Source organism: Molothrus aeneus, chromosome 7 (genome assembly GCF_037042795.1).
Source record: "Molothrus aeneus isolate 106 chromosome 7, BPBGC_Maene_1.0, whole genome shotgun sequence".
NCBI classification, from domain to species: domain Eukaryota; kingdom Metazoa; phylum Chordata; class Aves; order Passeriformes; family Icteridae; genus Molothrus; species Molothrus aeneus.
In genome coordinates this window covers 31,436,687-31,462,155 of record NC_089652.1, presented here as the reverse complement: position 1 = coordinate 31,462,155, position 25,469 = coordinate 31,436,687, and the positions used below count along the sequence as shown (strand labels likewise).

At 38.7% G+C, this 25,469-nt stretch overlaps 1 protein-coding gene across 1 annotated transcript in view; it reads right to left on the bottom strand.

The window, feature by feature from the left end:
- Window positions 1-10,279: 10,279 nt before the first annotated feature.
- Window positions 10,280-25,469, bottom strand: part of SLC35F5 (solute carrier family 35 member F5) — a 30,305-nt gene continuing 15,115 nt past the window's right edge. The window contains exons 11-18 of the mRNA XM_066553355.1: window positions 25,187-25,274; window positions 24,564-24,628; window positions 24,128-24,232; window positions 23,475-23,634; window positions 21,905-21,995; window positions 19,488-19,642; window positions 18,941-19,029; window positions 10,280-18,018 (exon numbers count right to left, since the gene is read on the bottom strand). Of these exons, the coding sequence (XP_066409452.1) occupies window positions 18,948-19,029; window positions 19,488-19,642; window positions 21,905-21,995; window positions 23,475-23,634; window positions 24,128-24,232; window positions 24,564-24,628; window positions 25,187-25,274 (746 nt within the window). The 3' untranslated portion in view covers window positions 10,280-18,018; window positions 18,941-18,947. The remainder of the gene's footprint in view (window positions 18,019-18,940; window positions 19,030-19,487; window positions 19,643-21,904; window positions 21,996-23,474; window positions 23,635-24,127; window positions 24,233-24,563; window positions 24,629-25,186; window positions 25,275-25,469) is intronic.

Genomic DNA, 25,469 nt, shown 5'->3' with positions numbered 1-25,469 from the left:
AGCAGAAGATGGAGGCCAAGAAGAAGAAGGAGAAAGGCTGGACACGCCCAGATTCCTCCATCTTGCCCCCTGAACCCCCATTCTAAAAACCCAAAAAAATCTAGTTTTCCACCCCATGACAACTAACTATTATTCTACTTAGACTTTTGTGGCTTGCAGATCCTCATATAAGGTTGTTAATTGTTTTTTCCAAGGGCTAAAATCAAAGGCACAGGGGTCTTGGGCTCTGTGCCAAGGTCTCTCAGCCCCCCAGCAGGGTCTCCAGTCCTCCAGGGCAGCCAGAGGAATTTCCTGGGTTCTGACACTGCTCCAGATTGGATGGATTGCTGGGGAGGGAGTGGAGGCAACACCTTTCCTCCTACACCCCTGCAAGCATCTGACCCCGCTGGGGTGTTACCGAGCAAACCCAGGCTCAGGCTGGGGGACAGAGCCACCTGCAGCTTTCAGCCTGAGCCTCAGAATCTTCCCAGCACAGGGACAAGCCCAACCCAACCCAACACCTGCCCGAGCCAAGCCATCAGCAGCACAGCAGGAGGTGCTGGGGGTGAATTCTCAGGTTTCCCAAGGAACCTGCACCTCCAGCCCCAGGAGGAGCTCCCAAGAAGCTGCTCCATGCCCCAGGCACTGCAGGATGTGTGGGAGCAGAGCAGCTCCCAGCCTGCCAAAGCACTCGTGGGCCAAGCACCCAAAGTGGAAATCTGGGCAGCATTTTTCTGACCTTTTGACTCTACAGGACCACATTTTGGGGCACAGGGTGCCAGCTCTGTGGGGTGGTGTCCCTGCTAAAGCCAGGGGTAAGATAAATTTAGCAGGCACCTATGGAGGGCACACTGTAATGTCCAGATGAACCAAATCAATGTTAAAGCAGTCTCTGGAGACCACATAAGTAGATCAGCATGAAAGAGCTCCAATATGAGCTTATGTCAGTAAGATTATGATTTCAAGGGCATATTTTGGCAGCTCCCTCAGACTTCATGTCACTTGGGCAACAGCAAAGCACTGTGTCCACGAGAACCCGTGGGAAGTGACAACTGGAGGACAAGTTTATGGAAAGACACAGGGTATTAGTAAGATTATGATTTCAAGGGACACTCCTTTGTGAGGAAAGAATAAAGTAACAGAGCTGATCTGATGGTTTTCCCAGCCTCACCACTGCACACTGTGCTGTGAACCCACACCCCACCCACCCTGAGGGCCCCTGACAGGAGATCCTGGTGCTCACCTGGCCCTGTTGCCATCAGACACCTGAAGCATGGCTGCCAGGGCTCCCTCTCCACAGCTGGTGGCTCCAAATCCTCCAGAGACAGATCCAGAGCACAGCCCAGAGCTCCCTCTGCTCATGTCTGGGCTGTGGGGTTCCCTCTGTGCCAGACATGAACAGCTCCCCATAGCCACAGACCCCACACAGGGCACAGCTCAGCCCAGCAATGACACCTGGGCACTTCAGAAAGGGCCCCAGGGACTGAGGGAACAGGTGTGGGGGACAGCCTGGAGAGTGCCCAGGGTGGGCAGCAGGGAGGAGGTGCTCACAGAGCAGGACGTAGTACAAAATCAGCCAGGAGATGAACACAGCCCTAAAACTGTGTGAATTCAGCAAGAGCTCCTCTGAACATATATATATATATATACACAAATACACTCATACACTCACTGGAGTCTGGTTTTGCCAAAATATTTTTCCTTAATTTCTATTTTGCCACACAGAATTGTAAATTCTGTCCATGTAAGTCTTTCAACATCACTAAATATTACATGTGATGCACCTTACACACCTGAACCTGTTTCCTGAAGTGACTTTGAATGACACACTTCAGTGTGGTGATCCATTATTGCAACGTGTGCATCCTCTCCCTCTCTCCCAGGCCATGTCTGTAAGACTAAGGAGCAATAGTGAGCTGAACACCAGGTATTGTGGCAGCTATCAGGTTCAGCTTCCTGCCTGCATTGTGCAATTGTCTGGATATTTTAATAATCTGGATATTTTAATAATTGTCCATATTATTAATTAGATAACTCATACAGTGTATATTCGATAACATGATCTCTGGTTGATAACTAAACACTTGAAGAGTAAATCAGTTTCCTAATTCTTGAAGCATCCTTCCCAAGAAGGAATCTTCATCTTCCTTTCACTTGGAATGAGTGATAATCATAATGGGTGAATAAAGCTTGACTCTGAATGCCAGACCAGCCTGCTGGTCTGGAAAATTCTATACAGCTGTTTGAGCAAGATGGACATTTACAGGCCATGGACCACAGCCAGGAAGTTCAATTAGTTGTATAATCTTCCTCTCAAGCAACTGCAGGCAAAGAAATTTTGCCAGACCTGGATTTGAAATAGCAGAACAGATGACCGGTAAAGGAAGCCATGAATTAAACTATCACACTAATTAAGAGTAAATAATTATTGCAGTGTACATAACTGATTCTTAAAAGGATGTTCTGCAGACAGAAAATTGCAGCAGGGATGTACTTACTTTGCAAAAGGATCAAGACTAGAGACTAGAACTCTCTTCAGGAAAATCAACATTACTAAGGGTCAAGGACAGTCTGCCTTTCTGTTCTCTTGGCACAATTTGTTAAACCCTATCCAGAAATTTATAACCAGCACATAGCCATGAAATCACTAACCCCAAGATCTGCACTTTAGTCACTCTGAGTAATAATGTTAATATCATTCCAAATCTAAACAATTTTGGGAAATTTTTAGTAACTCCATTCCAAGTACAGTGCAGAGAAGAACTGAAGCAGTAACTAAGAGAGAAATAGAAAGACAAAATTTAAAACTCTGTGATTTTCTTAGGGTGATGGACAACAAAGAAGTTCCATTAAATATAAAGGATTCATTCATGTGATCCACATTTGCTCATGAAATCAGCAAGGAGCAAGACATTTCTGTTGTTCCTACTCTCACTTTTACTGTAACAAGCCTCAGGTGCATCTCTTTCTTCTAGTCACATACATTTCAATTTGCTACCAAAAAAATCTACAGAAAAGTTACAAAATCAATTAAACAGAAAATAAGCACCCAAAGGAACGGCATTTAGAGACAGTTATTTACCCACTGTAGGGATTAACAGCAGATTATCCACTAAAATCAGATTTTTTCATTGATGTAAATTAGCACAGCTCCATCCAAATAAATGGGGCCATGCCTTTGACTCCCAGCTGATGATCCAGCCTGTAACAGTCTCAGAAGTGGGATTTTGTTCACCTGAACAGACACTCTGTGGGATGCCTCCGAGCCAAAAGTTGTAAGTCAGCGTTCACAGCAAGCCCAGTTTCACACCACACCTGCTGAGATGTTTCAGCTCTCCTGAATTCTCCAAAAGGCTGCTTTGTCTGCAAAGGAAGGCAAAAACCCTTCCAACACCACAGCAAATTAAGAAGGGGGAAAGGGACACCCATTATTTAAAGCCCATAAAGCACAGAGAAATCTCAGCTCAGTGGGACAGTGAACATGTGGGCGAGGGGGAATTTTTTAGATGTTTCTTCAGAGGGTTACAATTTACATGTAAGTATGTATACTTTTTGTACAAGACACACATTTCAGACTCCTGATTTCTAGAAGCCAGACTATCTCCAAAGAGTAACTTGGTGCATATAGAGACAGGAAAAAGCAAAACACAGTACGTTTGTGGGAGTACCATGTGATTAAAACCCAAACAAAAAGCACACCAGAGTACCACTAACCAGCAGTCCATTTACCAGTAGAGGAATTTCTCCTACCTAACCTGAGTTTGGTGATTAGCAGAATGCAGGAAAAGCATTTTTAGAGGTCCATGAATAGGTTTAGAGGCAGCAAGGTGGCTCAGAGGAAGTAAATATTCAGACTCAATAGATTGTGGGTGGAGAGTGATGAAATTATCTCTAGCAGGATGTTTTTCACTAGGTCAAGATTTCTCTAAGACAGAAAAGTAAATATGCAAACATCTCTTGGGTGTTTCAATGCTGCGAGGTATGTCTGGTCTAAGGGGACAGAGCATAAAAATTATTTCACTGCTGGAAGAAAGAATAGCTTAGAGAACAGTAAACACAGAAAAGGTTTGATCTTCCAGAGTTTTGGGAATTATTGATAACTACCTGAAGCAGCAGAACTGGAGATGGAGGGAGAGGACTTGCACAACCTTCACCCTATTTAACTCTCTTCTTACTCCTCTCTCCTTCTTGGCTTAGTCCTTTCCCTGGTCTCCTACAGATGTGAATTTTGGGAGCCTGAGCCAGTTCCTTAAACGCTGAATTTCAGCCACAGTCACTAACATTTCTACATCTCCATTATGGTGGCTCTGCACCCTTTGGTACAGGCACAGCTTCTGCAGCAGCAGCAGTCGAGGTAAACTGACATTTGTTACATTAGAGAAAAAAGATTTTTAGGTTTGGAGCAATCCCCACTCTCTTTTCAAACAGCTAAAAGACTTCCTTTAAAAATGTAACAAATAGTTCATCTTCCTTGGTGTCTCTCTGGTGGCATCCACACTAAAGGTCCTGGCCCAGCACTGATCTCAGTGCTGGCACCTCCAGTGGGGACTGATTAAGGACTTTGGGAAGTGAACTGACTGCTCAAGTGGCACAGGTCAGGCAGGGCAGGAGGAATTAGGGAGATTTAAAGGAATATGAGAGACAAGATGGCAATAATTGCTGCAGGGCCTGGGCTGAAAGCTGTAGCTATTGCTTCCTTAAGAACTTTGGCAGTAGTTCTTTATAGGAACTTAACGTCCTTAATGGGAGCTACAGCTTTCTGCCCAGGCCCTGAAGCAACTGTGCCAACAATTTGTTGTCTTGTTTTCACCTCCTAAAAAAGAAATTGCAATCATTACCATGATTTTAGGAAGGGGAAAACTCAAACCACTGGAAGGTGAAGGAACTTTCCCAAGTATGATATCAATATTGTGTCTACTCACAACACTCAAAGCAGCACATAAAAGATTGAGTCCTTGGAACAGGTCAAATTCAGAAGGACACTATGGAATTGACTGTAGGAATCTAGAGTTTCTCTAAGAATTCATTCTGTTTTGAGTTTACACCCAGCAACCTTTACCTTGGAACTATTATCCTCTCCTGAAAAGCCAAGCTAAGCAAGAAGCAGAGTGTTTTCTAAACATATAACAAAATATTGTTATGTGGAACAAGCAGCTTTGTTAAAGAGTTCTCTTGAAGATCCACTTCAAGGCCAACAAACACTTTAGATTTTAAATAGTCTGGTATGTGAGGAGAAATTCACAAAACCAGGATTCTCAGCTCTGTACTTGTGCCTCTTTGCTGTACTGCTAGGGTGACTCTGCTGCCAATTTTTCAAACAATTTAGAATTGAACTGTCTTTTTTTAAACCTGTGAGAGGAGAAGGGAGAAAAAAAAAAGGGAAAAAATGAAGAATTTATAAAGGGAGACATAAATGTGTCAGTTTTAGAAATCATCTGCAAAGGGAGGAGGTAGGTTGGCAAGTATAATGGCAGACCAGAGCCAGAAAGCAGAGATACATCATTAAAAGCATTAACTAAGTGTTTTGAGGAATTACTTTGTCAGGGTGCCAATATGACATTACTATTATTTCATGACAGACTTGATGTGTCACCAAACCTTTATATCATTTAGACCCCTAAAAGCAAATTAGTGTTTTTTAAAATAATGAAATGCTTCAGTTTTGGGGTGTTTTGAAACTTTTAATCCATGACAATCTGAAGGTGATTCATCCACTATTCACAGAACAGTTGAGACTTTTAGAAAAATTGCTCTGTCTTGAAGCTTTAACAAGAACTCACCATCTTACCCCACCCTTGGGTACAAAAGGAGCAGACAAGGACAGGAATAATTTCAGCTCCGGCTGACTCCTTTTGCAGGAGCTCAGGTACACCTCATTTACTGGAAACCCATTATGCATCTAATTCCAAGGGGCTGCTCATTCCCTTCCATGGCTCTCCATCAGCTCCTGACAGATCATCCCATTGTTCTTTTCTTCTCTAGGTTAGGCTGGTCCTGATTGCCCCTTTGCATCTCACAGAGGACACTGGCTTAGTCCATCACCATTTCCTTGAGAAAAAATATTTCAGTGAGAAATATTTCTCTTTTACCCTAGGAACACATTTTCCAGGAGCTTCTCTTCCTACACTTGAAACTCACTATGGCCAACACATTCCTGTAGGAAGAGTAATGAATCCAACTCCATTTTTAAGTACTGGGGAAAACATCACATGCAAAAAGAGTGACAGATGGGATGGAGCTGTATCAGCTTTTACCTAACAGTGAAAGGGGAGGTAGAAGTCAGTCTCAGCACTTTTGTCAAAATGTCAAAATGTGTTTTTAACAAAAGACATGTGTTAAATTACTAACACATACCCATAATATTTTAAATATTTATACTATGAACTAATGACATCCTCTCAATTAGTGAAAAGTGTTTTCTGTACATTCCTTTGTGAGGAGGGAAACAAACAAAAAGGCAAGGAGGACTTAGGGAGAGGTGTGCTCGAGACCCAACTCCATCCATCACAGTCCTTGCTTCAGATTTCCTCTTTATTTCCCTTTCTCTCATGGGTTCACTTTCCTGTTTGCCTGCAACACCACAGCCACAAAAGCCATCTGCTTATAACTAAACTTTTTTTTCCTTCCAAAGGGATTAAAAAAAAAAAAGCAGATCTGCTGGCAGATGAGCTTCTTTCTAAGTGGGAACACTATTACAGATAGACAGAATGTTCCTTTATGTTTATGCAGCTTCTCTAGTGCTGTGTAAATGCACACTCTGCAGTGTAATCATGAATTTTCTATCACCATTAGCAGCAGGACCCCAGCAGCTAAATCAAAGAAGCCTAGAAAATGTCCCACCACTGGAAGATTCCCACAAAGAAAAGCCTCTTTAGATAATTAAGGAATCTTTATGATATGAAGATTTTCATCTCCCAGCAAATTATAACACATTAGGCAACACTGCCAAAAAAAGTCCTGAAAGCTTGCAAAGCCACAAACTAGAACTGGCTTTTCTTTCACATGATCTTGAAGTAGTGGCTGGGGGCAAGAGGAGGGGAAAGTGAGAGTAAACTATTGTTTCTTTAGAAACCTTAAGTTTTGTCCAAGTTTTTGAAAATCAATATAAACGGAATACACTTGGGTTGCAGATATAAATAAAACCCAACAATGTCTCCCACATGCATACTATTGATAGAAAAAGAAGTCTGAAAACGGGATTTAAATCATCCTTCTGAGAAGCTTTAAACCTCACCTTGTAGCAAGTGACACTGAGCTTCTGGCAAGTGGCAGTTTCATGTATGAAATGTGTCTCCTAAAACTGAAGAGCATACAGAGTAGAACAAGATAATGTGTCAACAAATTATATCCTAAAGACTGAAAGCAATCCAGAGAGTCTGACTGATTCCTTTGTATACAGAAAAGTACCGGGTGTCAGGATATCACAGAGGACAGTTTAGATCTTAGCCTAACAGAGTAACAATACATCGATTCACGCTGTGGATAAGGAAAAACAAACGAACAAATATCCACAAAACAACAGAAAAACCAAACCACAAAACAAGTTCTGACCCCCACGTCTCTATCAAAGCCTCCACTGCAAAACCTACTCCCTGTGGCTCTGTCACCACCTGCCCCAGCCATTTATGCAGCCAGCACAACTCATCAAGTACTGACAGAGCCTGAGGAAGTGATGCATTTTAGGCTTTTATGGTTTTTTTGGCAGAACCTGCCAAAAATTATTCCACATTGTACTTTATCTCTGCTACTTAAAAGGGAGGAATCACACAATGACTGGGATTCTAGCCATCGGTTAGTGTTATAAACAAAAAATCTGCCAATTTTTTTTTTTTTTTTGTGAGAAAAAGGTTACAAAAACTAGTCAGGCCGCTGTTGCTGCTAAAGTGCTACCTGTTTGTTATGATGATTACAAGTCCTTGTCGTTAATGGTTCTTTTTTGGATCAGTAAAGGCCCCGGCTGGGGTTGTGTTGATGGCTCCTCTCCCGAGACAGTGAAGGCCGGGGACCTCCCCAGACCGTGAGGAGAAGGGACGAGACTTGTGAGGGGGAGCATGCAAAAAACCCTCAGGATCAGCATGCCATGAGAGGCTACTACTGCAAACGTACTGAAAAGACCCCCAAAACAACGAGCCAATATAGAGTTGGGAAATTGGAGCGATGTCTGGACGTGAGGAGCAGAGTGCTGGGCCTGCAGAGATGCTGGGGGCCTTCGTTACCCCTCATCCTGAGCACGAAAATCCTCTCGGACCGGGACGTGGAGAGAGCGAAGCAGCTTGGGTCAAAGTCTAGGTGGTGTCCTAAAGCTTCTCAACATTGCTGTTAGTGAACAAAGCTGTATCTGTCCTCCTGTGAGTCGCCCTGGGACAGAGGACAGGAACTGCAGACCTGTCAAGCTTCCTAATCTTGAGCTGATCCCTTTTAATAGCGGCATTATAAAGAGAAAAAGTGTTCCGCCGTGTGTGAATTCAGTTAGTACACCAGAGAAAGAACAGCATTGTTAGTGCCAGCTTGCCTTTGAATGTATAAAGAAACTAAGTAAAGTTGCTTCAAATTCTTCGTTGGAGCTCCAGAATTCCTGTTGCTCGTCAGGGAATATGAGGTGAACTCCTTAATTAGTTAGTGGCAAAGAAAGTATCCCCTTGATTTAGTGTAAAGAGTTGCATCTCGCTATAGCTGCGCAGTAACATTTAGGATCTCGGTAAAAAAGAATTCAGCTGTAGTTAATCCAGAAAACTCAGAAAAGCCTATGGTGGAATTTTTTTTTCTTTGTGATGAACTATTTAGGTAAATGCCTATCATCCTCGAGGTTTTAATTATTAAAGACGCTGAAAGTTCAGCTGCAAGAAGAAAGGTCAGTGTCTAGCCCTGGCTAACTGCGGGAATCAGCGATGATAAACAGGTAAATTAATTATCTTTTCACCACTTACACAATAATTGCTGAGCCGGAGCCGCGGGATGGGCACGGCCGGAGCTCCCCCTGCTGCTCACAGGCTGTGCGCTCTTTGCCATTCAGGAGCTCGCCAATAAAAACCACCCGAAACACACCAAAAATCGGTGTTGGACTGTGGAAATGGCCCACCAAAAATCGGTGTTGGACTGTGGAAATGGCCCACCAAAAATCGGTGTTGGACTGTGGAAATGGCCCACCAAAAATCGGTGTTGGACTGCGATGCTTTAATCCCAGCGAACAGCCCAGCCCCAGAGGGACATCGGGGAGGAAGGGGAAGGGTAAAAGCGAGCAGTGCCGTGGGCTGGGATTAAGGCAGGGAAACACGGAAAGCCACGTGGAACAAACGGAGGGTGAATTCCCTGCTCCCGGGGCCGAGCAGGCGTTCAAGCCATCCCCGGGAGAGCAGGGCCCTGCCACCGCAATGGGGACTTGGGAGGACAAACACCTCCACTCCCAATGTCCCCTCTTCTTCCTTCCTGTAGATGGGTTTAACAGCTAGTCTGCAAGCCAAACTGAGTTAGCAGCAGAAGAAACTGATAAAATATGAGTTTATCTATAGCAAAGAAGAAAGCAAAGCCATTAGCATGGAAACTCATAAAATAAACACATAAAAGATACTGGCAGAAGATACATGCCCTAGTGAGCAGCCTGAATAATTTGTTGTAAATTCTGACCAATTAATTATTGATGTTAATGACTTTACACCAATAAAACACAGTAAGTTATTCCTGTGTCCAGTGAATATAATGAGCTGTTTTGATGTAACTAATGACTTAAGATCAGACTTTGTTAAGGGTATAAAAACTTAAGAACAACTTGTAATAATGAAGCTGCTGTTGTTGTCTCTACACAAGTGTGCGTGTATGTCGTGTATCCATCCCAACAGTGGCACTTCCTTCCCCACTGCAGGTACTGAGCACGCTGTCCCATGGTCTGGAATGTCCCCTGGTCAGCCCTGGTCCCCCATCCTGGCTGCGTCCCCTCCCGTGCACCCCAAACTCCTCCCAGAGTGGCAGCAGGAAAAGCAGCAAGGCCTTGGCTCTGTGCAAGCCCCGCTCAGCGGCAGCAGCAGCAGAAACATCTCTGCATTAGCACCCCGTGCTCAGCACAGACCCAAACCAGCCCCAAAGCAGCCATGGGGAGGAAAATCAGCCCTGCCCCAGCCCAAACCTGCACTCACACCAAGCTGACACCAAATTACAGCCTTCCACATCCTGACTGACTCCAGGTAACACGAGACATCCCAAAACTCACTTTTAACCCCAGCCCTGGTGACCATTTTTTCTTAACTGATGATATAAAACACACCAAGCAGTAACCCCAATCAAATACCAATTCCTGTTAAGAAAATAAGATTTATAATCTTTATTGTTTACTTACATATAATAAATATAATACAGAACAAAAACATCACACCCATTGATTGTATTACACAGGCTGTTAATCAGAATACATTATATTTTCTTTTCATTAGCCCTTTTATAGGGTTTTGGTACTTGATATCGAGAATTTCAATTTATAAACCTTTTAACATAAAAACAATCTTCCAATTTCCACCTTCATGCATGTTCCAAATATTCATATATATACTGGTTTTGTTAAAAATATATAAGCACTGTTCAGTATTTGCAATATAGGACTTCAATTTCCATTCATTAGATCTCTACTAATATAGAGAATTTCAAAATAATTAATAGCTTAAATCTGATTTTAATTAAAAATACTTATTCTATATTTTTTATTTAACTGACCTCCCATCAGAAAATGAAGTGACAGGACAAAGACACCCCAGGCAAAAGCCAGTGTTCACTTTCAGAGAACAAAAGGATAAAAGCTCTGGTTCTTGCTTCAGCTGCATTATCCTGGCATAATGGAGACACAATTTGGTATAAAAAGGGCAGGAGGAAACCAGATTTTCTGAAGAGATATGCATCTCCATTTCAGATTTACCACTGCCATCCTGCTGTTTTCTTGGCTTAAAAATCACTGCATCAAACCCTGATATATGTTTTTCTCTGCATGAATATCCTTGCCATTAAATGGAAATTAGATTAAAATGCTACATTTCTTTTTTATCAAAAATAGATCAAGGTTTAACACACTCTGAAATCAGGTTTTCAAGTGCAAATGCAATACACATCAGCAATTCAGGTTCTGCTTTCACAAGGAAAATGGTTAAAAGATGATGCATAAAGATGTTTCATAGAGGATACTTGGATATCTGGAACTTGCTGTGCTCCCAGAACATCTGAATTATCAGCAAACTGTACAGACTTCAGGGGAAAAAAAAAAAAAGTTTTCTTCAGGTGAAAGCTCTTCACTTAAAGCAGCTTCCCCTTTAAAAGTGTAACTGAGAATTCCCTGAAAGTCAGTCCAAAATGCAACACCAGAACAACCACCAAAACTACAACTGGTTTTGTGCATCTTTTATTGCACTCAGGTGTCAGGGGTTTCAGAAATCAAGGTTTCCAAACCAGTTTCGTTTTACTAGTATCTACTCCAAAGAGACCTTACATGAATTTTAAATCATTACAAATGTCCCTTCAGCTCTACAATGCTGAAGTTGTACCTCATACTTAGTACATTTCTCTAATTCCACGCAGGTAATGTCAACTCCAACACCTGGCTGTACTTTCCATGTAGCCTTGTGTAAACAGCCTCTCATGAGTGCCAATTCACAGAGCATTCCTTTGTAACTGCATTGGATGGACTTCAAAATAACCAAACCACAAACAAAAAGTACCTCCTAAGTCTCCAATTATAATTTTTTTTCCATGATTTTTTAAACAATCATAGGGCTTAATTTAAGCCTTCAGCTTCAATATGAAATGATTATTTAAAATACCCAACCAGAGATCAATCCAATAAACTACTGCCTATGTGGAATTGGGCTATGCAAGAAATTACCCCAATGATTTTAGAGCATATGCTTTCTACTTCCTACTAATATTCTTGATTTTTAATTAACATTTCTGTCTTACATTTTTTTAGGTTTTTTTTCTTCTTCTTCAATAGGAAAGTGACATTGGTTGGAAAGCCTTTGCTGTCCCCTTAGCTAGAGGAAAAAGTAGATTCTAAAGTATTTTAGAAATTACTCATACTGGCAGTGGAACTAACTTAATTGGTATGCAAGAGGTCAGATTTAGATAGAAGAGAAGCATCACCTGTGACTCAGACAAGGAAGACTTGTGGACTGACCACATCAGTAACACATTGACTGGTATCATTGATAAAAATACAATCATTTGTATATAATATAAAATTAGTTCTGTGCTAAATGGCTAATTCCCCTCAGCTTGATAAGTATGGGGGTTTCATTGGTTTTATGTGGTTGGATTTCTTAGGAAAAAAAAAAAAAAGTGGGTAAAAAAAATCAGGAACATATGTGAAAAACTAAATAAACACCCCTGAATTTTTATTTCTGAGGCCATTTCAGTTTCCAGGCATATTTCTTCTGTGGAACATAAAGAAAATTTGAGGACCTTTCCTGAAAAAACCTTAAGAAGTTCATTAATAAAAGAAAGCAAATATTGGATGCAACTTCATAAACTGAGATGCAGTTAAAGGACTCTGAACTTGTGGAACTAAACAGCTGCCTTCTACAAAAATCCTCAGAGAAAAGCCCTTTATGCTTTTTAAAAGTAGGAAGTGAAAGCCAGATGGAATTGTGGATGCATTCCACATCATGACAGGCATATCCAGAAAAAGTCTGGTTACCTACTAACACCAGATGTAATGACAAGAGTGAGAACACAAATCTCTAAGTAGTCACAACACATGTCAGATTTATATTTTATGTCAGATTTCTAACACCACAGAGGACTAGGGCAGTCAAAATACAATTACGCTGGCTTTACCTAGAGAGGAAATTCACTTTGCAATGAATGCAACAGGGCATGGAAATGGAAATGTCAAAGCAGAAATCATCAAGAGGAAGCTGATGCTCAAGGCTGATGACTATGAACACATGTTCTCACTATGGACAAAAGAAGTGTACAGCAAAGTGCAGGGGTTAATATTTCTCATGCTGCTGATTTTAGACAAAAGTCACTTAGCAAGACAAATTCACCTTCTAAATAATTAAGCTGCATACGGGCTATGTGGAAATATCATTTGTGAACAGTAACAGTAGTGTGTTTACCATCTTTACCAGCACTAAAAATCCTCCTTTATATTACTGAGGTCTTAAAGCAAACCACTCCAAATACATGCTGCAGACAGAAATACTGCAAAGGCATAAAGGTCAACCTGACTGCAGAGCTCTTTTCAATAAAGTTTTACTTTATTAATGCTGTCTATGACTCTTGTGGGCTTTGGATCAGATCCCATTCTGGCCAAAGTAACTTTACTGGAAAAACAAACAAGATCCCCCAAAATGATGAGACTTTTTAAAAATTTAATGATAAAAATTAATATATTTATGTTAGAGATTTATACTGATCTATCGCAGAATCAGATTATGTGTTATTACAGCACTGCCTAACCCTAAAAGTTAATGTCACTGTCATGCCAGAAGTGCAGCTTCAAAATCAGCAGAGTAACTATCCATTTCTATGGCAAAGAGGACAATTAAATAGAAAATCACACACATTTCATTACCTTAGAATGGATGTTTCTCCAAAAAGTAACAAAGTGTTGGGCAGAGTAAAATTTATTGACATCTTTAAATGCTCTTAACATTCTCATCATGATTTACCTGATAAGCCTAAGGAAATTCAACATGGAAGTTACATGATGTGAAATGTTTGAGTGAAACCTGGAAATGTTTGTAACGATTTTAAAAGCAGGAATTAGTTATTGGCTCTCACAACATATGGTATCATCCATATTTCCCTGAGAAATCATGCCCTGAAATGATCATGTAAAAGAAAATACAACATTAATGAAATTGTGGATTAGAGAGGGAAAAATGCATAATAACAGTTTATGAATCACATAAATGCTACTGGAATTATAACTATTAAATCACAGGCTACATGTGACAGCCAGAACAGAAATGGTAACTTAACTCAAAACTTATGCCAAGTAAAGGAAACTGATTCAAAGTACCATCTTACAGTTAGCAATATAACCCAACGCTGTGATATTAACATCAGTTTGTATCTTGATTTTTGAGCATGACAGTTCTTCACTTCATTTACACTCTGCCTTTCTGAGGTCTATTTCCATATGAAATTCAAAGTGTGTCCATAAACTCAGCCTATCTCCAAAATTTTACTGGTTTTCCCCATCATCTGAGAGCTCAGTTTAGCTCAGTAACATAATTTCCCTAAGAGAGGAGGATCTCCAGTAGAGAATAGGAAAGACAACATTCAACATTAAGAGAAATGGAACCAAGAATTATAAAGAAATTGTTTTGCCACCTTATTTAAAGCCATCACAGCTGTGAATAGCAGTACCTAGGCAGGAGCATTGTGACAGGAATGACAAAATACAGCATCACACACCAAGAAAAGCAATTTGCAAGCCCTCCTGTTTCTGTTAGTACATTCCAAGGAGGTCTGCCATGAATAGAGCAAGAATCACCTGCAGTTCCCTGCAGGGTTGAACACAAGCCCTGCTCAACACCCCATTTCCACAAATACCCAGAGGGACAGCCAGGCTGTGCCTCAGCCTCCAGTTTCTGAGCCTGTGAGCAGTCCCTGCAGCCAGCCAGACCAGTCCTGTCCTACAGCCCCCACCCCTTACAGGCATTCCCAGAGGCCAGAAGCCAAGGAGCAGGATGCAGTGAAGACTGGGAAAGCCAAAGAGCAAGCCCTCAGTGCCTTCAGGAGCACTCATGTGGCCCAGACTTGGTTACAGAGGTGGCATTTCCAACCCTTGCTGAACCAGCACTACATCTGCAGCAGCCCCTTGTAGGGAACACATTTTCAGTGTGACTGAAATCCAACATGAAGTGGCCAGAAAAACTGAAATTCTTTTCTGCTTTTGAAGTGCAGCACACTGCTTATCAAACTAGGCAAGACTCACCAAAACCCTAAAAGCAAAGGCATGCTCTGTAGCATTTGCTTTTGGCAAATTATCTTAATTTCCTTCATATATAAAAACCAAACAGCCCCAAAACCTCAACTGCACACACAGAAGAAATTGTTGGTTGTCTCAAAGGATTACAGGAATGAGTTCAACTGTTTGACAGAGCAACACAGAGTATTCATTCCCCATTTTGCAGGCCTGGGAAATCACTGTTCCTTAACCAGTGGGTGACAATCAAAGAAATGCTCGACATTATTTTTCTAAAGCATATGTGGTTCCTACAAGAAGTAAGACAGAATGAAACCATTCCCAAATTGAAACAATAAGAGAAATGACAATGTACCCTACTACACAGGGTATATTGCCATTCATGAGAGAGCTCCTTCACATTCCAGTTGTGTCACAGGGAAGAAAAACCCAGCACGTCTCCATTGCATCAGAGGTACCTGAGAATCAAAGCTAAATCTCTTGTGCATTTACCAAGCATCCATTAGAGAGCTATGCAATTTATATTTCAAATCAGACATTTATATTTATAAAATATCATTGTACTAAAAATCACAAGGTTTTGTAGAAAAAACTCCATCACATTCTATTAAATGCAGGAACAATGTTGTATATCATAGCTTCTGTAATTAAAACTGTAACACGTTTCCTGTAACTACAGGGGCACCACTGTTTAAAAATCCTTTCAGCAAGGACAGTTTGTTTTGTTCCTACTATTTAAAGAATTGTAATTTAATGCAAAAACACAGCTTAAGCTACCTAGTGCCAGAAGATAAAAATATTTTATATCTTATTTAAAAAAAAAATAACACATTTTTCTGAAAAACATTTGGATAGCCCTGACTTTGAATGTACTGAATGTTCTTCATCATTCCTAGGGTCAGAGACAGAAGAATATTTTCTTAGTAGTTCTTTTCTTAACCTCTCAAACTAATGAATAATGAAAATTAACAGTCATATACATGGGAGGCTATGATGATCTTTGACTTTAAGCCATGAACATAAGGGCAAATATAAATAGCAACTGCATATTTGACATTATAGATCCAATCCTGTTTGTGTGAGCAATTGCAAAAAACAGTCATAGAAGATTTTGCTACAAATACTGTCATTGCCATCTGAAAGCAAACTTGGTTTTCCCAGGCTTAATGCACAAATGCCATAAGTCCCAGCTGATTCAAATTTGGAGTTAATGCCTGGTATCAAATATTCTGCAGCATCTCACTGAAACATTTCATTAACTGAAAAGAGCCTTTTTTTTTTTATTGTAAGTAGGCATTAACAATACTTTTTGAAAAAATGTTAAAGCAAACATCCTCTAATTTTGTCATAATTTGGAAGGAAAAATCCAAAACCTAAGGAAATTCCACTGATCAAGAAATGCCTGAAAATTTGACAAAAATAAAATTAGTTCAACATACTGCGTTTGTGACCCCTCTACTTGTGGGGTTTGGAAATTTAACTGTGAAATTTAATTGACTTTCTTGTCTCTTTTGGGTTTGTGATTTTGTTGTGGTTGGTTTTGGATATTTTTTAATTCTTATTTAGGTTCCAGGAAGGACTTACTATCTCATCTTAAAGACATGCCTCAGATCACCAAAGTTTGTAGTGCAATCCAGTATTAAAAACAAGAAGGAAAAACCTGATAAAGGTTAAATCCTTGAACAGAATAGCCCCAGGTTCATTTTGTCTTCCTACTCTACACACATTTCTCATATTAAATTCCAGCTGCTGGCTCGAATTCTTCTATAAATGTAGAGCTTAAGCATGTTGCTTTCCTGCTTTCCCTCTTAAATAATAGTTATATTACCAAAACACCAAAATTGCTTTTGGAAGGATTACTACTGAGTGCCAAAACATGAAGAGGCATTTCTGCTATGTCATCCTTCTGTATTTGTGTGGAGGGACAGTAGAAATACCCTACATTATTATTAATCTTGTTATGTGGAAGAAAATACTCCTGGCTAAAAATCCATCTTACATTCATTATAAAAAACTCAAATCCATCAAAAGCCAAAATTAACTTTGATCTAAGTGTCTTATAGGCCAGGAGCTGAAAAATAGCATTGACTAATTTCAAATATTCCTGAATATAATTATAATAGCTTCTCTGGATTCAAAAGGATTAAACACTGCAGTGGAAGGAAGATAATTATCAGTTTTAGAATAAATTTATTAATACAGCTGGGGGGAAAGAAAAATCAATGCAAACAACCTTTCCTCTTCATATTGCTTAGCAGATTAGTGTAGTGCCAACCCACTGATTAAAAACTTCCACAATTAATTTGATCTCTTTCACAATGTGGCAGCTACACCTTAAAATTTCCATTTCTGAGAGACAACTGGGACTGAGAATGGGTTACAGAACCAGTCTGTTTTAAACCATGTATAAGAATGTATACCCAAATGTATTGTAATTAGAAATATTTAACTATTCACTGAAATATTAAGCATTCCTGATTGTTGGGCAGTTTTTTTGATTTTTAAACATCAGCACCCATTGCCATGACAAGGCTACTCAAAATGGCCTAGGACATTGTATATGTAGTGTTCCAGGACCATACAAAGATCCTGCCTCAGGAATTATAGGAATGCACTTAATAAATTATTTTTCTATTTTAATCTATTAATATGCAAATAGTTTATACAACATAAAAAATTTAATTTGTACCTACTACAGGTAACATATCTATTTAGCTTTTCATCTGAAAGCCTGTAAGACTTGATGACCTGCAAACTTATTTACATAACTCACTTTAAAGTATCTTTTAAAAATAATATTGTCCAGCATTTAACAAAATTGTGACTTAAAAAAGAAATAAATCACTTAACAGCATTTGCTTTCTTGATTTTGTCAAGTAATGTCACCAGCTCAAGTGTTATAAGGCAGGTTGGTTGCTCAGATGGACTAAGACTCCCATGGTGACAGGCATGTAGTAGATCTGTTCATTTATAAAATCAGATGAAAGCAAGAAAGAGAAAAAGTTTAGAGTTTCAAAAGAACTGAAACTTCTATTTTTACTACAAATTCAGAACAGGCACTGAAACATGATTCCTTAGGGACTTTTCCAGAAGATTGTCTCTTCGCTGGGCATCATTCCATTTTTAAACTAAGAAGAAGAAGAAAAAAATTATCAGAGGTACATAACTCAGGATTACAAAAGAGAAATTACCATAAATATTTGTTTCCATTTTACAAACAAAGGAAATAAGTCCATGTCTTAAGACATCACAATTACATACACAATTAGGATATTTTAAATTTTATTATTAGATTTAAGCAACGTTGGAAAATAAAAATATACTTCTCATGTAATTCTGTACACATTATTGAAAACCCTGAAGCACAGGGCTAGGAGAGCTCTAAACTTTGTCTGCTTTAATGCTCCAGGCCAGTACTGACAAACCATGTAATGTTCCTTTTAGAGATTTGTGCTACCTCCTCTTAAAAGTGGGATATTTTGCAAACTCTTTAGCTATTCCAGTCTACTTTCCCTATGCTTATAATGAGAAATATTTAGCCTAATACTTAATGGAATTTCCCAACTTAATTCTTATCATCCACAAACACAAGGGCTCCTTTCCACTTTCTGGACCAGTAATGATAAAGTCTGGTGATCTTTAAACTTCCCTGAATGGTGCTGTGTTTCATGGGCTGCAGCAGCCCAAACTGAAACCCCAACACACTAAAGAGTGAATTAATTACTTCAGATGTCTTCCAAACACATCACCCATGCCAAGAAGTTGTATGGCTCTTCTGGTGTATTAACTCACATCCAGTTTTAGATGAACTTTGTAATACTCTTTAGTAAAAAACTACATTTCAAAACCATTGACCAAGAACTGGGAGAATAATGCTTGGCAACAAGTAGTAATAATAACTTTGAAGATACACTTTAAAACTCTGTCCATCAATATAGAACAAGACTGACTGCATGCTCGTTAAAAACGTGTCCTTGCATAACACAAATGGCACCATGAAAACCAAACCTCAAATTTCTGTGCATTGTTTGAGGTTTATTGAAGGTTTACCTTTTGTCTATGAACAGCAGCCATCTCCATCCTGTGAAACACTATGCATAGGGATGAGGCTTTCACACTGCTCACTCTCTTCTGGCATTCTTAAAAGAAACACATTTATTTCAAGTCATACAGGAATATTAAATTGAGTGTTATGAAGCCAACATAAGGGACCAAATATGCAGCTGTTTGAACTTTAGCCATTAAAACCATGCAAAGATTCCTTAAATTTATCAAGTGTACTCAAATTTGCACAATTTTCACTGCATGTGCTGGGTACAGAAATTATTACAGATGCATTAAGGGAAAAAATTGTGACAACCACTAGGAAACTTATTTTAAAAGGTAAGCAGATTTCACATCTTTCCATTTTCTGAGCATTACATAGGTTAATTGTATGAATGGATTGGCAACTACTGCTATTAAGAAATTAGTACACCTGAATATAAAATCAGGTAAAAATAAACAGAGGATGAGTATTGTGGCTTATAAAATACTATAGGATTATAGGATATGGGAAAGGCTAAAGAAACAGGATTATAGTTTGTGACTGCCCTACCTCTGAATTCGATGTTTTCTACAAATAAAGGCAAAAATTCTTCTGATTCCCACCATCACTGGATCCCAGTTGTTATAGTGACACAAGAGAGTTGCAATGAAAAATGAAAAAAATACAGGTACTGCTCCTGCAAAAAATAACCAGGAAAACTGCACCTGGAATTGAAACACAAACATCATTCACTAGATAGCTCAAAAAATAATTGACATGCTGTATATTTGGAATGATTATTATTGTAAGTTTGAGATGCAGTTTGAGTTCTTTCAAACAGTGTGAGTTATTTTGTACAATTTCTATAGTTACTGCTTCTTCTAAGAACTGCATAACCTGTTCCCACTGATTAATTCTTAACAATGGAAAATTCTGTTTGCACTGGGAGCTGAATGAAGACTGTTATTTCCAAATAGTCTCAGGTTTAGGTTTTTACTTGTGTTTCTGGTGCCAAGGAGAAAGTCTCCTAGACCTTCCATGGGTTGGAAAGCAATGATCCATAAAGCCTACTCCAACCCAAATTGGTTGGAATTCCATGGTTCTGTAACTCCAAACCAAGGGCACAAGGACAGGAAGAGCCTGGGACCTGCCTCTCAGGATGACAGAGCCATGAGCCGTGGGCACAGCCCCCCCGTGTGGAAAGAGGATCCAAAACTGAAGACTTTGGAGAAAACAGATTCAGCTTTGGCACCTGGCACTGATGATCCTCCTCAAAGACCTCATCAACTGCATTTGTTAAGCCCTGTGTTTCCCAACTGATTTCTAATGAAATTCAGAACACGTAAGTTGCCAAAAGGAATTAGTCATTAGAAACCTGGTTGCAATTTCCTAAGATTCAGATTCATGTTAGAAAATTACAGAAAAATAAATACCCAGAAAGTTAGTAATTATGAATATTGTATAATTACCACCCCATTTGACAGTCTTATGAAGGCTGCATGTATTGATATTTTAATCTTTACACTACATGGTGTGATTCTTGGGATGTCCTGGGCAGGGCCAGGAGCTGGACTGGGTGATCCTGATGGGTCCCCTTCCAGCTCAGCACCTTCTATGATTCCATGATTATTAGCCATGCCAGTGGCATTCTTGTGCAGGGTTCTTTTAAGTAAACACAAGGCTGGCCTGAGGCAGGGCAGCTAAAATTTCTGTCAGGTTATCTGAGATGTGGACACCTGAGACTTCAGCGAGCACAGGGCTTGGTTTAGGATATTCTGATGTCTGTATGACAGAGACAGACTTGCACAAATACACCTGTCCAAAAAACTTCAAAGTCTGCAGCACTTTGCCTTTAATCAGGGTCCTTCACTTGTGCCTCTAATACTATTAATTTATTTTAGAAAATGTAAGACAGAAAGGATTACTTCCCACAACATGAGTTAAAAAGGTAATTTGCCCTTTTGTTACCAATGTCAGCTCAAAGTCATCCAATAGAGCTTGGGAGATGTTTCTGCTATTTGAAATGCCTCCATGTTGCACTAGTACATGAAGAATAAATTAATTTTACAAGATCTGGACTCTGTGTTTATTCAGAATAAACAGTCTAGAGATTAGACTGTTTACTGGGAATTAGAAAAGTATAGTCCATTTTTCAGTGCATCCCAGAAGAAAGTTTAGATGAATCACTTCAGAAGACAACCTAAAATTTTCATATATTGAAATATGTAACTATAATATACAGCTCTAGCAATGTTAATACATTGGTATTACATTGGCACATACACACACATCTGTGTATATCTAAAATGTGTACTGACACACAAACCTACATATAAAATTCTTAATTTATACTACCAGCATTAGCTCCCATGTATTGACCTCATGGAAGTGAGTTTTGAGGAAGGAGTCTACAGGTGTTTTATGCCTTGTTTCTTTTACAGTTATCATAAGTTATTTACCATCCCATAACAATCTATATCTCAAGTGTGCATTGTGGATGTTTTAAGAGCAACACAAATACAACTGTCTTACCAACAAATGCTTTATTATTGTTGGAACCACTGCAGTGTTTGCTCTGTTTCCATGCTGGAATATGCAGGTAAGACTAACACAAAATATACTGCCTATCACATGTTCATTACAGAAGTATTTATTCAGGGTCTGACTCTTTTTGACTTTTTTTATATTTATCCTTTTATTTTTCTGACTTATTTTCCAAAATCCACACTGACATGAAGTAAAAGCAACATAAAAGTTGTGTTTGGGGTTTTTGACTTCATTTTTATGTGCACAAAGTTCCAGAAGTCTAAAGGTACTCATTACACTTTGCTTGCAAAAACACTGAACAGCAAAGCCTCTTTTTGGCTGGAAACATTCCAAATGCAAAACTCAACTATTTTCTTGTACCAAATAAACAAGTACAAGCCTAAAAGAATTTAGTTAGAGGAAATTCTGTAAACAATGATCAAAATTTAGTGGTATCTTACCTTTTGCATGCACATGTCAGCTATTATGGACAGAGGTATTGTAAGGCTTAGGGCAAGTGTGCCTATCAGTGATGAGGTAAGAAAGCAGCCCCTAAAAGACAATAAAATCATAACAATTATAGAATTTAATGACAATAAATAATAACTATAATAATGAGGTCTTACTTAAAAGTTAAAAGACAACCAAAGTAATACATCAAAGAGGAAGACATTTGATGAACTGTTAGTTACTGTTTAATAATCAAAAATTAACTCACACCATCACACTCCATCATAAATCTGTGAAAGTGTACAGAATTCTTAACTAGGCAATGCATGTCTTCTGGGCTGAGGTTTAATTCCCATACCAATCTTCTGAGATGATGGAAATTTCCCTATTTCACATGTGCTAACTTCATCTAGAAAAATCTGCATTTTGTTTCCATACCCTGATTCTCTAGAGCATAAGAGAGTGCTTCTGAATTACAACCAACCTGTCCACAGAAAACTGTAAATGCATAAATGGTAAAAAAGCCAATAAAAATTTATCACGAAGTTTAAAAAAAAAACACAAAAAGTCACATCTATCCCTACATTATGTAGTTGGTAATATGTGCTTGGGTGGAGTAAACAAGTAGGTTAAATGATATTATTTACTTCCAAAAAAATTAAAGAAGACTATACTAGTGGCACACTGGACTGGTAAAGAATGATATCAGCACAAACTCTGTAATTAGTCCAAAACTCTCGGGAAAAGGAACTGGAAGTAAAACTAGCTCTTATATTGAGTGGAATATCATTCTGAGTAATTAAACAAATATCATGTATGTAAAAAGTCTGTGCACACCCATGTACTTAACCCTATGCTAGTACTTGATTTTGGAGAGACAATGTTTGAGGCTTGGGAGATTTATGTGTTTGTTTGTTATTTTGCCTACATTAAAAGTACACTTAACCTGACACTGATACTGAGCTGCAGTTTAATCTTCCAGGATGGCATTAACATCACAAAAATATTCTATCAACAAACCAGTTCAATTGACAAGGAATAAAGGCTACAATGCATTTACACCGAGGACTTGTGTAAAAGTTTGTCAATAAAGAAAAAAATAGTAAAATTCATACATAACTTTAAACTTGAAAAAACAAACAAAAATCCACATTCCCTAAAAAAAGTTTTTGTTGAAAAAAGTTTTTGTTGAACTCCATCTACTCCACCTCGATCTTTTGTTGCAGTATTGCCACAGAACTGTTACAACAGAATTCATCCTCTACTTCTGCTACTGCAACTCTGTAGCACAGAGCCTCTTTAATATTAATTCAACTCTGTAGCACAGAGCCTCTTTAATGTCAAATGTTAATTCTAGAATAAGTAAAGCACACAGAATTTTAATTACTGCAAGCACACATCAGCTAATTTCTAAAGTTAGCTGTTGTCTTAACAGGACATTGTGACACAATGGTGAAACTGCACATGTGGACAGGAAAAACAGGAAAAAGAAAAGGGCACAAAGCCCAACCTAGACAGTTCTACATCTTAACACAGGAAAGATAATTCATGTCAAATATATTCAATGTATGGAGTACATACCACAGCCAGAGGAACTCTGACAAAACTGTTCCAATAAGGCCATTTATGACAATGCACATCCATATCAGTTTATTAGGAAACTCAAATGCTTCAAACCCAGTATAGTGAAGCAGGAAGAACCCTGGCCACAGCAGCAACAGATTAAACAGTCCTACAAAACCTGGATATAAAAACAGTATTAAGTAAATCATAATAAATTTTCTTCAACATAACCAAAATCTCAGCTAAAATCTGCTATTTTGACTATTCTATATATGCATATAGAAAAGCAGCCAGGAAGCAATATTTGAAATGTTGCAAAGGAAACAAATGTAAGAAACTCAACCTGAAATTCACAAACTAAATTTGCATCAGATATTTACAGGTTTGAAATTGAAAAGAAAATAAAAATTAAGAAATCTCATTAAGTCAGTGGGGCTGTCTGCATACCATACCTGCAGGAAGTTCCTCTCCCTGTTAAAGCTCTAAACAAGAAACAATTCACACAAGCAGTCTCTAAAGGACTCATAATCATGGGAGTAAGAGGATTTCTCTACTTCCTTGGCTTTTCTAAGCCCCTTTACCACTCAGACAAAGTTCAGTGCCTGAAAGCATATGATTTAATCAGACATTCAATTAAAGCTTTCAACAGAGTTAGCTACTTTTGGTCTTACCAAAGAACATTGGTATGTCAAGTTTATCTTCTCTATCTACTTTCCTTTTTATCATGACTATGTAGACAGCATACAGCATTGCTCCTACAAGAGACCAAATGGAACCTGGAAAAATGGAAAAAATACTCCCTTGAGATATGCTGAACATGTTATGTACAGTAGGATCAACTCTCCTAAACTTCTGTTGATTAGAATCCATTACTAAATGAAAATCATGGGAAAATGGAGAAAGCTCTAAAATAGAAATACTTTCCCAATATATGCATAGAGTGAAAATTTATCATAAATGGCATGTTTTAGAAGTTGAAACTAAAAAGCCAGATTGTGAAATGTTACATGAATAAGAGATACAGATCTTGTTATATGACTACTTTGTACTGTCAAAAGATGGTACTGATCACTGCATATTCCAGGATTAAAACCCATAAGTAAATACCTATTGTATCTTTTCCAGCAGATTTTTCAGATCCAGAAAGGTTAACAAGTACCACACCACCAATGCTAGCAAAAAAAGAAGAAATGCAAAACATTGCTTGAACTCAGGAATTTCTTTACAAAAACAGATAAAAGAAAGAGAAAAACAAATATACAGTTCTATCTTTTGGCATTTTTAGTTAACCAAAACCCACTTCTGGAAAGTCAAAAGAAGCTCTCACTGCTAAGGCATGATCCCAAATTAAAACCAACCAACCCCACCTTTAAATTCCCAGAACAATGCACCAGGCATTTAATGAAACAGGCTGACAACACTGAGTGTCAAACTTTTTCACCATCACACAAAGCTAAAACAAACCACAAATAAACCACAAGAAAATAAGTTCATCTATTTCCAACAGAAATTAATCTAATTTCCTACAGGAGAATGATATTTGGAAATAGTTCATGATATGAAGCATTTAAGAATCCTTAATTCAGTTGCTCAATTCATCTGTGAAACAAGGATTTTGAAAAAGTGATGGGCATAATTTATTGTCACAGATAGCACAGGTACAGCTGGTACAGTTGTCCTCTCACTGTACCAGGGAGTTTTGGACCAAATGTTCCCTCCCATTATCTTACCTTAAAATAACAGCTAATAATTTGGACAGGGTAAACCGATCTCCACTGTTGCTGGGAAAGACTGCAGCTAAGATTAATGTAAAAAGCCCTGCAAGAGAAATTCAGAGGAGTTTATACAACTAAGTTTTGCCAGTAGTTTGCTCAGAAAACTACACAGCTTCAAAGCTATTATACTCCAATTACATTTCTTTAATATACAGAGGTAGCTGCAGAAGTACACACACAAAAAGCAGGGGAAGTATGAAGGTACTCTAAAAAACCTCTGCAAATACAAAATGAATTT